General features: G+C 48.2%; 1 protein-coding gene across 2 annotated transcripts in view; it reads right to left on the bottom strand.

Annotated features, from left to right (window-relative positions):
• dok7b (docking protein 7b) overlaps positions 1-15604 on the bottom strand; it is a 106082-nt gene that overhangs the window by 48475 nt on the left and 42003 nt on the right. For both annotated transcript variants that reach the window (XM_048525283.2, XM_048525277.2), the window contains exon 7: positions 13923-14698. In XM_048525283.2, coding sequence (XP_048381240.1) covers positions 13923-14698 — 776 coding nt within the window. The remainder of the gene's footprint in view (positions 1-13922; positions 14699-15604) is intronic.

Here is a 15604-nt window from a genome sequence, read left to right on the forward strand (position 1 = left end):
AACCTAATGGTGACCATAAATCCATTGCCAATTGTCAGGAAAAACCCATCTGGTTCATTAACATCCTTTAGGGAAGGAAACTGCCATCCTTATCTGGTCAGGCCTCCATGTGACTCCAGACCCAAAACAATGTTGTCGACTCTGAACTGCAATAAATGCTGGCTAGCCAGTGATGCCAACATCCCACGAATGAATAAAGAAATACGATATTCCAGCTGAGGTCTAACAGTGCCTTATGCAGGTTCAACTTCTCCTCCTTGCTCTCGCACTCTATGCTTCTATTAATAAAGCCAAGAACACTGTATGCTTGATTAACCACTACTGCCAACTGTCCTGTCACCTTCAGTGATCTTTCGAGGTATCTGACATCTTGTCTGTGAATATGGACAGTGAGGACTGTGTGAGACAAGTGCGAGATTGCATGCGTGTGTGTGTGTGTGTGAGAGAGAGAGAGAGGGGTGAGAGGTAATGGGCAGATTGCAGGATTTGGAGATTAGGGCTGCTGTACTTTTAACATCCATCAGGTGGTGCTGGTGAGAACAGCCACACGGCTGCCACTGTAGGATCACAGCGTCTACAGGACACAGCCTTTAAGACTGTAATACAGCACAGAATGCTTTGACCGGAGGCTCTTAAAGGAAGCAGATGAGGCAGAGCAGGGTTTAGGGCATCACGGAAAATTAAATAATTTGGAGAGTCAAGCAGGAGAACACAAAGCCAAGCAGAGAGAGAGTAAGAGCTGCCGATGCTGGAGTCAGAGGTAACACTGTGTGGAGATTCAAAGCAGGTCAGGCAGCATCAGAGGAGCAGGAAGGCTGACGTTTCGGGTCGAGACCCTTCTTCAGAAATGGGTGCCAACCTGAAACGTCAGCCTTCCTGCTCCTCTGACGCTGCCTGACCTGCTGTGTTCATCCAGCTCCACAGTGTTATCTCTGACTCCAGCATCGACAGCTCTTACTATCCCTGGAATCTTGGAGATGGCTTTGCATCTAAACAGAGGTCTGACACCAAACAAAACACAGCCTATTCCTGAGGAGGTTCTCATCATATGGAAAGCTCCTAAACTTACTGATGAGTTTTGGATACAATTTCTGTTTTACGATTCTAAAGGGATAAACAAACTGCATGGCAGCGCAGGTAGATAAGGTAGTAAACGAGGCCTATGGCATGCTTGCCTTAATTGGAAGGGGCACGGAGTATAAGGAGCTGCAGCTTTGTCGAACTTTAATTAGGCCACACTTGGAATATTGCGTACAGTTCTGGTCACCATTCTACCAGAAGAATATGGAGGCTTTGGAGAGGGTGCAGGAAAGGCTTACCAGGATGTTGCCTGGTATGAAGAGCATTAGCTATGCAGAAAGATTCGATAGACTGGGTTTGCTTTCAATGGAACACAGGAGGTTGTGAGGATGCCTGATGTAAGTTTATAAGATTGTGAATGGCATGGATAGAGTGGAAGGCATGAGGCTTTTTCCCCAGGGTGAAGAGGGCAATTACTAGGGTTCACAGGTTTAAGGTGCAAGGGGGTAAGTTTGAAAGAGATGTGTGAGGCAAGGTCTTCACACGAGGGTTATAGTGAGTCTGATGAAGGGTCTAGGCCCGAAACGTCAGCTTTTGTGCTCCTGAGATGCTGCTTGGCCTGCTGTGTTCATCCAGCTTCACACTTTATTATCTGGGATTCTCCAGCATCTGCAGTTCCCATTATCTCTCAGCATTTAACAAGCACCTGGATGAGTGCATGGACCAGTCTTAAAGTCAACCAATGAAGGTTCTCACTAGGACTTCTGTACATAATTGAGGCTAACACTTTCAGTTCTGGATTCCTGGTCCAGTGAGCTTACCTCCAGTTTATGGCTGGTGTACGGACAGAAGGTTAAAGAACACATCCGAATGTTTAACAGCCCCTGGTTAAACAATCTTACTTCAAGGCCCTGCCCCGGTGGAATCCCCCACTAACCACATCCAGGGGGTTACTATTAATCAAAAAGTCAACTGGAGTCACCACATCAACCCAGTGCCTCGAGCAGCAGGTCAGAGGCTGGGAATACCGCAGTGAGTAACTCACCTCCTGACTCCCCAAAGCCTGTCCACCATCGACAAGATACAAGTCAGGGCCGTGACGGAATAATTCCCACTTCCCTGGATGGGTGAAGCTCCAACAACACTCAAGAAGCTTGACACCATCCAGCACAAAGTAACCTGTTTGATTGGCACCACATCCACAAACATCCACCCTTTCCATCTACGATGCTCAGTAGCAGCAGTGCGTACCATCTGCAAGATGCACTGCAGAAATTCACCAAAGATCCTCAGACAGCGTCTTCCAAACCCACAGCCATCCAACATAGAGGACAAGGGCAGCAGGTACATGGGAACACCACCCCCTGCAAGCTCCCCCCCAAGCCACTCACCATCCTGACTTGGAAATATATTGCCGTTCCTTCACTGTCACTGGGCCAGAATTCTGGAACTCCCTCCCTAACAGAATAGAGGGGTATGGATCCAGTAAGTGAAGACAGATTTAGTATGGAAGGACAAAATGTGTCAGCACAGGCTTGGAGGGCTGAAGGGCCTGTATTGTTCATTGTTCTGTTCTTTGCAAGCCCACATTGACAAAGTATTTCACCATTTGCAGCCCAGCTGATCCAGGTGACAGGGTATATTTGATTAGAAAGGTAAACTCAGAAAGGAGTCTGCAATTCAAGCCGCGTTTTAAACCAGAATAATTCTCCTGCCTTCCCATCTCATTGACAGATAAGAAACACAAACGGAAGAGGCAGCAAGACAGTGCCCACAGACTCAGGGAGCCTCGGCGATATTCACAAGGAAGGAAGCAAGCTTCCAGTCAGCTTGGGATCACGACCGAACAAATGTGGAAGCACATTGCTCCATCGCTATCTCCTCTGCAGTGGTCAGCACAGTTACATACTGAAACCTAAGGGACTTGCAGCGGCACCTGGTGCAGGATTCCCAGCTGCCTGACTCACCCCACATTCACAGAACCGATCCAATGCCAGGCCCCTGTCTCTCCTTCACTCACCACGAGCTGAAGAAAGGATTTGCACTTATGCAGCCCATTCCTGCACCCACAGAATGCCCACTGAAGCACCTTTGAAGGGTAATCCTCAGGGAATGCAGTAGGCAATCTGTGCACAGCAAGCTTCCACAAATTTATTGGGGATAATACGTTTTCGCTGTGTTACTGGATCAACACTGACTTATTCAAAAAAATCCCACCATAGCATCATTCATCAAAAAGGCCTGACAAAAATTAGTCTCAATGGTGCAATGGCCCCCTGGCTCTGCCTGGTTTACAGGCAGATTGAGCTCAGATTAAGACTTATTTCCAGGAGTCAGTATGATCCTGACCTTCCCTGTCAGCCAGAGTGCCCTGTGCAGCACCATTAGTCAACTCTTAAAGTCAAGCAACAAAGGTTCTCATTAGGACTTCTGTACATAATTGAGGCTAACACTTTCAGTTCTGGATTCCTGGTCCAGTGAGCTTATCTCAAGTTTATGGCTGGTGTACAGACAGAAGGTTGAAGAACACATCCAAAAGTTTAACAGCCCCTGGTTAAACAATCTTACCTCAAGGCCCTGCCCTGGTGGAATCCCCCTATTATCCACATCCAGGGGGTTACCATTGACCAAAAAGTCAACTGGAGTCACCACATCAACACAGTGCCTCGAACAGCAGGTCAGAGGCTGGGAATATCGCAGTGAGTAACTCACCTCCTGACTCCCCAAAGCCTGTCCACCATCTACAAGATACAAGTCAGGATTGGGATGGATGACTCCTCACTTCCCTGGATGGGTGCAGCCCCAACAACTCTCAAGAAGCTTGACACCATCCAGGACAAAGCAGCCCACTTGACTGGCACTGCATCCACAAACATCCCACTCCTTCAACCACCGACACTCAGTAGCAGCAGTGTGTACCATCTACACGATGCACTGAGGAAATTCACCAAAGATCCTCAGACAGCACCTTCCAAACCCACAACCACTTCTATTTAGAAGGACAAGGGCAGCAGCTAGATGGGAACACCATCCACTGCAAGCTCTCCTCCAAGCCACTCACCATCCTGAGATGGAAATATGTCATTATTCCTTCACTGTCACTGGGTCAGAATTCTGGAACTCCTTCCCTCAGGGCATTAGAGGTTCAAAAAGGCAGCTCAGCACCATTTTCAGAAAGACAACCAGAGATGGGTAATAAATACTGGCCAGCCAGTAACGCCCACATTCCATGTCCCAAATGGGAATTTTAAAAATCCAGCTCCTCAACAGGGCAGCTGTGGCTGCGATAGATACAATTCACAGAGCAGACAGGAGCAAGGTTCCAAGTTCCTCCATACAACACTCCTGCCAGCTCTGCTGAGAAGGGCAAGCACGGTGATTGTGTGGGAACACCAGCAACTCAAAACACCATCACACTCACCGACAAGCACAGAATTTAAAGTCACATCAGCTCAGCACAGGCTGTTCAGGCCAGTGTCTCTTCAGTCGTGGGGAGAGATCAGGGAAACGAGAGGCGTTCACTTCACTCTAATGAAGTTGACGAAGACTGACCAACGATTTCACTTCTGCTGAAGAACATTGGTGTAAATTAAGAATGTTCTTTTTATAAAAACGAAATACCACTGATGATGGAAGCCTTAAATAAAAACAGTATATGCTGGAAAAACTCAGCAGGACTAGCAGCTTGTATGGTGAGAGAAACAGAGTGAATGTTTTGAGTTAACATGGCACTTCTTCAGGGCAGGAATTTGTATTTGTCTATGGGAAATGGGTATCTCCAGCTGGGTCAGCATCTATTGCCCCATCTCCAACTGCTGCTTGGACCGAATTGGCTTGCTTGGTCAATAAACAGGGAAGGCAATGGCCTAGTGGTGTCATCACTACCCTATTAATCCAGAAACTTAGGTAATGTTCTAAGAATCCAGGTTCTCATGCCAGAATTTTACTTCAATAATTAAATCAGAGTCTAATGACCATAAAACTATTGTTGACCATCAGCAAAAACCCATCTGGTTCACTAATGTCCTTTAGGGAAGGGAACTGCCATCCTTACCTGGTCTGGCCTACATGTGACTCCAGACTTACAGCAATGTGATTGAGTCTTAGGGTGTCCTCAGAGTTATTAGGAACAAGCAATAAATGCTGATGACCAGTGATGTCTATATCCATGAATGAATAACAAAGACATTTGGACCAAGTAAGGATGGCAGGGTTCCTTCTCTAAAGGGCATTACTGAACCTAATGGCTTGTTTTTTTACAACAATGGTTGCTATAGAGCTGGCTTTTGATCTGAGATTTATTATTGATTCAAATATCCCAATCAACCACATTGGGATTTGAATCGTGTCCCAGAGCAACAGGCTGGATCTCTGGATTACGAGTCCAATGCCAGTACCATGGCACCACCACATAGATAACTGTGCTACAGACAACATGCATGTTGTAGTCGGTGTTACAGCAGCGTTCCCCACGACAACAGCATTGCTGCAGCAGCCTCAGTGCTTCACACCAACCGCCAATTTCCAGATGCTATGCTGCAACTCATCCCCTTCATCCTCGACCACAATATCTTCACCTCCAACAACCAGATCTTCATCCAAACACAGGGAACAGCCATGGGGACCACATTTGCTCCCCAACATGCCAACAGTTTCATGCGCAGGTTCGAGCAAGAGCTTTTTGCTATGTAGGGCCTCCTGCCAACTCTACACACCTGATACATTGATGACATCTTCTTCCTTTGGTCTTATAGCGAGGGATCACTGAAACAACTGCAAAGCGATATCAACAAGTTTCATCCCACCTTCAGACTGACCATGGACTACTCTTTAGAATCAGCCTCATTCTTGGACACACGCAACTCCATCAGGGACAGATCCCTCAGTACCTCACTCTACCATAAGCCCACAGATAACCTCACAATGCTGCATTTCTCTAGCTCCCACCCTAAACATATTATTAAATCCATCCCCTACAGACAAGCCCTACACATACACAGGATCTGTTCGGATGAGGAGGAATGTGACAGACACCTGGAGGTGAGGAAGGACGCCTTCACAGGAACAGGATACAATGCTCAACTCATCGATCACCAGTTCCGACATGCCACAGCGATAAACTGTAATGACCTACTCAAAAGACAGACACCGGGTACGACTGATAGGGTATCGATCATCATCCAGCACTACCCCAGAGCAGAGAAACTACACCATATTCTTCACAGACTTCAACGCATTATTAATGACAATGAGTACCTCGCCAAGATCTTCCCCACGCCTCCACTTCTTGCCTTCAAACAGCCGCCAAACCTTAAAGAGGCCATAGTTCACAGCAAACTACCCAGCCTTCGGGACAACATTGACCGCAACACAGCCCTGCCATGGCAGCCTCTGCAAGACATGGCAGATCACCAACATGGACACTACCGTCACACGTGGGAACACCACCCTATGATTTGTCTGTGTGTGTGTGTGTGTGTGTGTGTGTGTGTGTGTATCATCATATGATTTGGCCAATGTTTTCTATCTCATACAATGCGGAGGACCACGCAGTTGCTACAATAACAGATGAAAGGACACCGCACACGATCACCAAAAGGGTGTGCCCTCCCAGTGGGGGAATACTTCAGGGGTCAAGAGACATCCAGCGTCCGATCTTCAGGTAAGTGTCCTCCAAGGTGGGCTTTGAGATACACAACAATACAAAATTGCTGAGCACAGGCTGACAGCCAAGTTCCACACCCATGAGGACAGCCTTAATCATGATCTTGGATTCGTGTGGCACTACATGTGATCCTGCACACTATATACTCCCAGGTGCGCACACACACACACATACATGGCAACACGCAAACACACACACACATCCCACCTCCCATCACATATACCACCCCCACACACAACCCACCTCCCATCACATACACACCCACACATCCCACACACACACACACACCCACACACACCCCACCTCCCATCACATACACCACCCCCACACACACACACACACACCCACACACCGAACCCTCCACACATACACACACATACACCCTACCCACACACATACCCACCCACCGCACGTACACACCCCCACATACACATACGCACACACAGACATATCCACATACATACACACCTCCACATAAATACACATCCACACACACCCCCACACACAACCCACCCCCCACCACACACCCGCCCCCCCCCACACACACACAGCCACACACACACCCCCACACCCACCCACACCCACACACACACACATAGATGAAGACACACACATGAATTATTTCATCCGACCTGTTTGTGCAGTTTCAGATACATTCTGTTTTGTCCAAATAAAACCAGACCCCAGTTTAAAACACAGATTCTTAGCAAGGCCTCAGATCTAAAATGCCTTGTCTGACCTGAGATGTCACCTCTTGTATACATTGACAAAACCTTTAATTGTCTCAGGAGAATGACTTAACAGGAATCTGGATTTGCATTTCAATCAGCAGTCTCCTTCCTAGTTGTTTAAAGATTCAACAAGAGGTAGCCAATTGTAGGTTTGTTACCTTTCTGCTGTGTCTTATACCCTATGCCTGAGGAAGGAGCTGAGCTCCAAAAGCTTGCCTTTTCAAATAAACCTTTTGGGCTATAAGCTGGTGTCATGTGATTTCTGACCTCGTCCACTCCAGTCCAACACTGGCATCTCCACATCATGGGATCCAAAAGTGAAAGCACATCTACTGCACTAAGGTGTCTCAAGTCATCATAGATTTGGAGACTCGGAGAACACAATCTCCCCATCCTGCATTTGTAACCCCTTCCATCCTTTAGCCAACTCCCTTTCACAATTAATAATGGAATATAATCTCAATGGGATGTAAAACATTCCGACAGGGGTGAAATTCACTTCTGTTTTATGATTAAAACCAAAGTTGCAACATTGCATTTCAGTGGGAGACGACCTTGTTAAAAACAAAACACAACAACCATGATCTATCAAGCCAGGTTTCAGTCTGAGTTCTACCACATCCAGTTATAAAATAGAAACAGGGGTAGGCCATTCAGCCCTACTTTCTCTCCATCCCCTATGATCACTTTACCCCAAGAACTTGTTCTGGAAAACATTCAATGATTCGGCCTCAGCTGCTTTCTGTGGCAGTGAATTCCAAAGGCTCCCCACTCTCCGGATGAGGCAGCAGTGGCAGCGATGTTAGCCAGAACGAGGGCCCAGCATCAGGCGTGAGCCTAGTTTTGCAGCCGGCAGCTCTAGCGGACTCCTGGCAGTGATGGCACCGGTGGAGGCAAGATGGTGACATGGTTCCAGACCATGGCTGGGCCCGGGTACCTGATGCCAGAGGCAGTGGTGTTCTGGTTGCAACGGTGTGTGGGCACTCGTGGCACCCAAGCATTCACACACAGAGGGATGGATTTTGTGGCCTCGTTTTTGTAATGGCATGGACTCATGGTGGAGGCAGGGGGTGATCCTGATGTTTCCTTTAGAATAACAGAATCCCTACAGTGTGGAAACAGGCCCTTTGGCCGAACGGGTCCAAACTGACCCACACAGCATCACACCCACACCCATCCCCCTAAAAACAGACCTAATCTACACACCCCTGGGCTCTATAGGCAATTTAGCCAGGCCAATCCACTTAGCCTGCACATCATTAGACTGTGGGAGGAAACCCACGCAGACACGGGGAGAATGTGCAGACTCAACACAGACAGTTGCCTGAGGGTGGAATTGAACCCGGGTCCCTGGCGCTGTGAGGCTGCAGTGCTAACCACTGAGACACCGTGCCACTCCTTTACCTCTGGCTTTCTTCTTATTTCTCCTTCCGTTTTTAATCCTGAATTTTGAATACTAATACATCAGGGAATGGCGAGTTTGTACGCTTTTCACTGTCCTCGAGTACACATAACAATCATCTCAGTCCTAAATGGCCCACCGTGTGTCCTTAGACTCTGACCCCTGGCTCTGGACTCCCGTATCATCAGGAACACATCGACCCAGGTCTAGTCCTGCTGGAATTTTATAGATTGCTATGACATTAACGCACTACCCCGCCCACTGCCACCACCTTTCTAAATCCGAATGAATGGAAAGCTAGATGATAGAAGTTGTCAGACTGGCGATGTCGTGAGACTGGCGATGTCGTGAGACTGGCGATGTCGTGAGACTGGCGATGTCGTGAGACTGGAGATGTCGTGAGACTGGAGATGTCGTGAGACTGGCGATGTCGTGAGACTGGAGATGTCGTGAGACTGGAGATGTCGTGAGACAGGCGATGTCGTGAGACTGGCGATGTCGTGAGACTGGCGACGTCGTGAGACTGGAGATGTCGTGAGACTGGCGACGTCGTGAGACTGGAGATGTCGTGAGACTGGCGACGTCGTGAGACTGGCGAAGTCGTGAGACTGGAGATGTCGTGAGACTGGCGATGTCGTGAGACTGGCGATGTCGTGAGACTGGCGATGTCGTGAGACTGGAGATGTCGTGAGACTGGCGATGTCGTGAGACTGGCGATGTCGTGAGACTGGAGATGTCGTGAGACTGGCGATGTCGTGAGACTGGAGATGTCGTGAGACTGGCGACGTCGTGAGACTGGCGACGTCGTGAGACTGGCGACGTCGTGAGACTGGCGACGTCGTGAGACTGGCGAAGTCGTGAGACTGGAGATGTCGTGAGACTGGCGATGTCGTGAGACTGGCGATGTCGTGAGACTGGAGATGTCGTGAGACTGGCGATGTCGTGAGACTGGAGATGTCGTGAGACTGGCGATGTCGTGAGACTGGAGATGTCGTGAGACTGGCGATGTCATGAGACTGGCGATGTCGTGAGACTGGCGATGTCGTGAGACTGGCGATGTTGTTAGAAGAATTTCAAAATGCTTCCCTTTGAGAACAGAAGGTTGAGGGGAATTTTGATAATGTAGTTCAAACTCGTGACTGCTCTCACGGTGCAGTAGTAGTTTTTCTTGCTCTGAGCCAGGAGACCTGGTTCAAATCCCACCTCCTCCAGAAACATGTAGTAACTCCGCCACATGAGGGGCATTTAAACAGTCCTTGGATAAGCATATGGATGATGATGGGATAGTGTAGGGGGATGGGCTGAGATTAGTTCACAGGTCGGCACAACATCGAGGGCTGAAGGGCCTGTTCTGCGCTGTATTGTTCTATGTTCTGTGTTCTAACATCCCTGATCAAGTTGATTCGAAAATATCTCATGAAAAAGGTAGAGAGAAATTGTTCTAAACCTGCAACTACTACCATCTAGAAGGACAAGGGCAGCAGACATATGGGACACCACCAAGCCACTCACCATCCTGAACTGGAAATATATCACTGTTCCTTCATTGACACTGGAATTCCCTCCCTAAGGGCATTGTGGGTCTATCTACAGCATTGGGACTGCAGCTCACCCCCACCTTCTCAAGGGCAAGTAAGAACAAGTAATAAAAGCTGGCCCAGCCAGTGGCACCTGCGTCCAGCAAACAAATAAAGGCAGAGGTGCAGAACGTGATGTTACAGGGTTAAACAAAAGAGGTAATGGCATCATGGGGAGCAGCTGTTTCATGAGTGGTTAGGGTCTGAAATGCACTGCCTATTAGCCCGTTAGAGGCAGATACCATCAGGACATTACAGCAGTATTTGGATCACTATCTGAAAAGGAAGAATCTGCAGGTTTATGGGAAGAAAGCAGGAATGGCATTGCTCATTCAGACAGCTAGCTCAGGCACAATGAGTTAACAGCTTCTTTCAAATATTATCAGCATTCTACGATAGAGTGACACAAATGCAGATCATTCTTTCTTAAAGTACAGCAGGGAGAGTTTTGATGAGGGGGACAGCTTTTCTTGTCTCAGGCTTTTGTCCTTGCTCATATCATACATTTAATCTGACTTTGTGGGTCACTGCTGTATTTATAGTTTGGCACGTAATCATAAACGCCACTGTGAAAGTGTGCCAGTGTTTACACTGGTGCTTTCAATTAGCATCAAACTTGGCAAGCCATGAAAGGACAACACAGGAGCTCTGCTCCTCTCTGATGTACTGAGCGTACGCCTCTCTCCACACTACAATATGGGGGGGGGGGGGGGGGGGGGGGGGCGCGGCGGTGGCAGAGTTGCTCAGGATGACCTTCTCAACAGGCCCTGCCTGGTTTTTAAGCTCGTGCTACACATCGAAATGTTGGCAGAGTACAGAAATTAATCTGTGACTCCCACATGAGAAAAAGCAGATGTAAGAGTAGATGCATATTCTAGTCGATGCGCTCACAAAATATACGGGTTGTGCATTCGCAATCCTCCTTGCCCAGGTTTCTGCTAAGAGCTGGGCCCATGTGGCCCAAATGCAGAGAAAATCTCAAACAAACACAAATTACGGGTCAAACTCAGAGTCTGGCAGCGTTTGTGGAGAGAAAACAGAATCCCGTGACCTTTCTCAAGACTCATCTCCGTTCACACTTTCTGCTTCCAATTTCCAACATCCACTGTTCTTTGTTTTATTCCAATGAAAATCCTGTTGTTCCAAAACTAAATGGAACACCAAGATATTTTGGTGTGAAAAAAAATATTATGAGCAAATTTTTTAGGCCAAAATGTCATTAGGGAGGGAATTCCATGATTTTGACCCAGTGACAGTGAAGGAACAGTGATAAGTTTCCGAGTCAGGATGGTGAATGGCTTGCAGGGGAACTTGTGTGTGGTGGTGTTCCCATGTATCTGTTGCCCTTGTCCTCCTGGATGGAAGTGGTCCTGGGTTTAGAAGGTGCTGTCTAAGGAGTCTTGGTGAATTTCTGCAGTGCATCTTGTAGGTGGTACACACTGCTGCTACCGAGCATTGGCGGTGGAGGGAGGGAATGCTTGTCGATGCGGTGCCAATCAAGCGGGCTGCTTTGTCCTCGATGGTGTCAAGCTTCTTGAGTGTTGTTGGGGCTGCACCCATCCAGGCAAGTGGGGAGTATTCCATCACACTCCTGACTTGTGTCTTGTAGATGGTGGACAGAATTAGGGGAGTCAGGAGGTGAGTTACTCACCGCAGTATTCCCAGCTTCTGACTTGCTCTTGTAGCTGCTGTGTTTACGTGGAGAGTACAATTCAGTTTCTAGTCAATGGGAACCCCAAAGGAGTTGGTACTGGGGGAGTCAATGATGCAGTTACCATAGTGATATCACAAGAAAGAAATTTGCTAGAGGTATTCTTTGTTACATATTTCAGAACGGAACGGCCTACAAACTTGGGGCATCCTAAAGTACTTTGCAGCTAATTTTGAAACGTAGTCATTGACGAAATGTAGTGGAGTGGGGGGGACAGAACAGCCAGTTCTCACACATTATACCTACATGGGCCACAATGAAAGGATCATCTGAACATTGATTTTTGTGATGTTTGTTGACAGATACGCACTGGTCTAGTCAACAGACAGAACTCACCAGCTTTTCCTCCAAACAGTAACTGATGAATGTTTTTATACCCGACTGAGAGTCATAAAGATCTAGTCTACAGCACAGTGAAAGGCCCTTCAGCCCTTCAAGCTTTTAAGACTGATTCACCCGATGAGGGCTTCATTGGGCAGGCCAGCCCATATACCCATCCCACATTGGCCAGAGCACAAGGAAAATTCGACAGCTGTGGGCCTGGAGTCACATGTAGGCCAGGCCAGGTAAGGCCTGCAAATTTCCACTCCTAAAGAGCATTAGTGTACCAAATGGGGTTTTAACAACAATTGGCAACGGTCTCATGGTCAACAATCAACTCTTAATCCTAGATTTTGTTTTTAAATTTAAAAATTGAATTCAAATTCAACCACCTGCCTCAGTGGGGTTCAAACCCAGGTCCCCAGAACTGAAACAAAAACCAAAAGAACTGCGGATGCTATAAATCCGAAACAAAAACAGCCATTGCTGGAAAAGCTCAGCAGATCTGGCAGCATCTGCAGAGAGAAATCACAGCTAGCGTTTTGGGTTGGGTGACCCTTAGTTCCGAGATGCGACCAGACCTGCTGAGCTTGTCCAGCAATTCCTGCTTTTGCCCCAGAACATTACCTGGTCTCTAGATTAATAGTCTAGCCATGAACCTCTAGCCCATCAGTTCACCCGCAAGAGAAGCAGAGGGGCCCTGGGTTTACTGTCCAACCCGAAGGATGGCACATCTGTAACAGTGCGATAGTTCCTCAGTACAGCACCAGGAGTGTTCACCCAGACTATACACTTATATACTTGCATGAAGGCTCAACTTCCCATGCTGTAATGATGAGAATTTGCAGACCAGGACTGTCACTCAATGGGACTATAACCAGTGACATGGACCTGTTGGTTCTAAATGCAGTCAAACAAAAGCAAAATACAGCTGATGTTGGAAATCTGAAGCAAAATGCAGGAGAAACACAGCAGGTCTGTCAGCTTCGGTGGGGGGTATGATGGGGGAAGAGAGAGACAGAGAGAGAAAGCAAAATAGAGTGAATATTTCGAGTCTTTTGTGCTGAATTCAAGTTCAGTTCTGAAGAAAACTCTTACTGGGTCTGAGATGCTCACTCAGTTAAAACCCGAGAGAAGTGCGGATGCTGTAAATCAGGAACGTAAACAGAAGTTGCTGGAAAAGCTCGGCAGGTCTGGCAGCATTTGTGAAGGAAGGAAAAACAGAGTTAACGTTTCAGGCCCGATGATCTGAGGTGTTCTGAGGAAGGGTCACCGGACCCGAAATGTTAACTCTGTTTTCCTTCCCTTTCACAGATGCTGCCAGACCTGCCGAGCTTTTCCAGCGATTCCTGTTTACGTTCACTCAGTTTCCCTCTTTCGCTCCGCAGACGGTGACAGGCCTGCTCGGTTTCTCCTGCACTCTCTGCGTTTGTTGCTTGTTTCTGTGATGAATGTGCCGTATCACTGAGGGTTACGCAGTATTTGCGGGGGTTACCTTGAGACCCCCACACATCAGGCAGGCAGTGAAAAGCGTCTGCCCTGATCCTGGGTGGAGGGGGCTGAAAATCTCGCTGGGGTCCATGGTTCCTGCAGCGGTTTCTGCTTCCAGCCCCTGCGGCTTTAACTGGGTCCACCTTGGCGCAATATCGGTGGGCAGATCGGCAGACGGATCCTTGGCACTTTCCAGGGCAGCAGGAAAGCTCTTGCACCACTGCGTGTCGGTCAACTCCTGAGGTGCCCGGGCCTGGTCCTTCATCGAAGCAGCTTCCTTTGTCGCAGCCACCTGTAAGACGCTCCTAGGTGTGTCGTAGTGATGGCGTACGGAGCTGGGAACCTGATACTCTGACCCGGGAGTCTCGCAAGTGCACAGGGTCCGCTCGGCAGGCCAGGCCGAAGGGATGCTGAGCAAGGAGCCGAACTCATCGCTCTGGCAAACGTCCAGGCTCCCGGCGTAGGAGGAGAAGCTTCCGGAATAGGAGGAGTGGCTGGCGGTGGCGATGCCGCTGTCGGAGGAACTCTGGCGGCCCACCTCCTGCAGCTTGCGCGACCGGGGCGGCTTGGGAGGGGGCTTTGACCCACGGGTGACCTCCGCGTAGAGTTTCTCCTCAGCTGTGCCCAGCCCCTTGGCCGCCAAGCCCAGAGAGTGACCCTCTGGCAGGCCACTGACCGGCAGTTGCTCCGGCCACAGGGTCATCCGACTTCCCAGGCTGGCACTGTCCGACTGGCTGGTGTCGGAGGACTCAGTCGAACTAGACAGACTGCGGTCATCCCCTAGAGCAGAGACAACAAGCCACAAATAAAAAACACCTCAGGGGTAGGCACCTTAGCGCTACAATATACACAACCCAATCTGTATGCCAAGCCTAACCAACACATACAAGGATGTACATGACATTGATAAGGACTCTTCTGGAATACTGTGCCCAGTTCTGGTCGCCCAATTATAGGAAGGATATGATCAAGCTGGACAGGGTTCAGAAGGGATTTACCAGGATGTTGCCAGATATGGAAGGTTTGAGTTATAAGGAAAGGCTGGATAGGTTGGAACTTTTTTCACTGGAGTGTTGGAGGTTGAGAAGTGACCTGAGAAGTTTATAAAATAATGAGAGGTACAGATAGAGTTGATGGTAGTTGTCTTTTCGCTAAGATGGGCGATTTCAAGATGAGGGGCACATTTTTAAGGTGAGAGGAGAGAGATTTAAAGAAGATATAAGAGACAAATATTTTTACACAGATGACGGTGAGTGGCATGAACTTCCTGAGGAACTGGTGGATGTGGCTACAATTACAACATTTAAAAGACATTTGGATAACTCGGTGAATAGGAAAGGTTCAGAGGGATCTGGGCCAGCAGCAGGCAGGTGGGACTAGTTTAGTTTGGGATTATGTTCGGCATGGACTGGATGGATCGAAGGGTCTGTTCCCATGCTGTATGGCTATGGCTCTGTGGTGGTTAGGAGGCAAATGCAAAGTTAGTAGGCTGGGACTTTTTTCACTGGAGTGTTGGAGGTTGAAAGGTGGCCTGAGAGGTTTATAAAATAATGAGAGGTACAGATCGAGTTGATGTCATTGTCTTTTCGCTAAGATGGGCGATTTCAAAACTGGGGGGGCACATTTTTAAGGTGAGAGGAGAGAGATTTGAAGAAGATATAGGGGGAATTTTTTTTTTTTACACAG

This window comes from Stegostoma tigrinum, chromosome 3 (genome assembly GCF_030684315.1).
Source record: "Stegostoma tigrinum isolate sSteTig4 chromosome 3, sSteTig4.hap1, whole genome shotgun sequence".
NCBI lineage: Eukaryota > Metazoa > Chordata > Chondrichthyes > Orectolobiformes > Stegostomatidae > Stegostoma > Stegostoma tigrinum.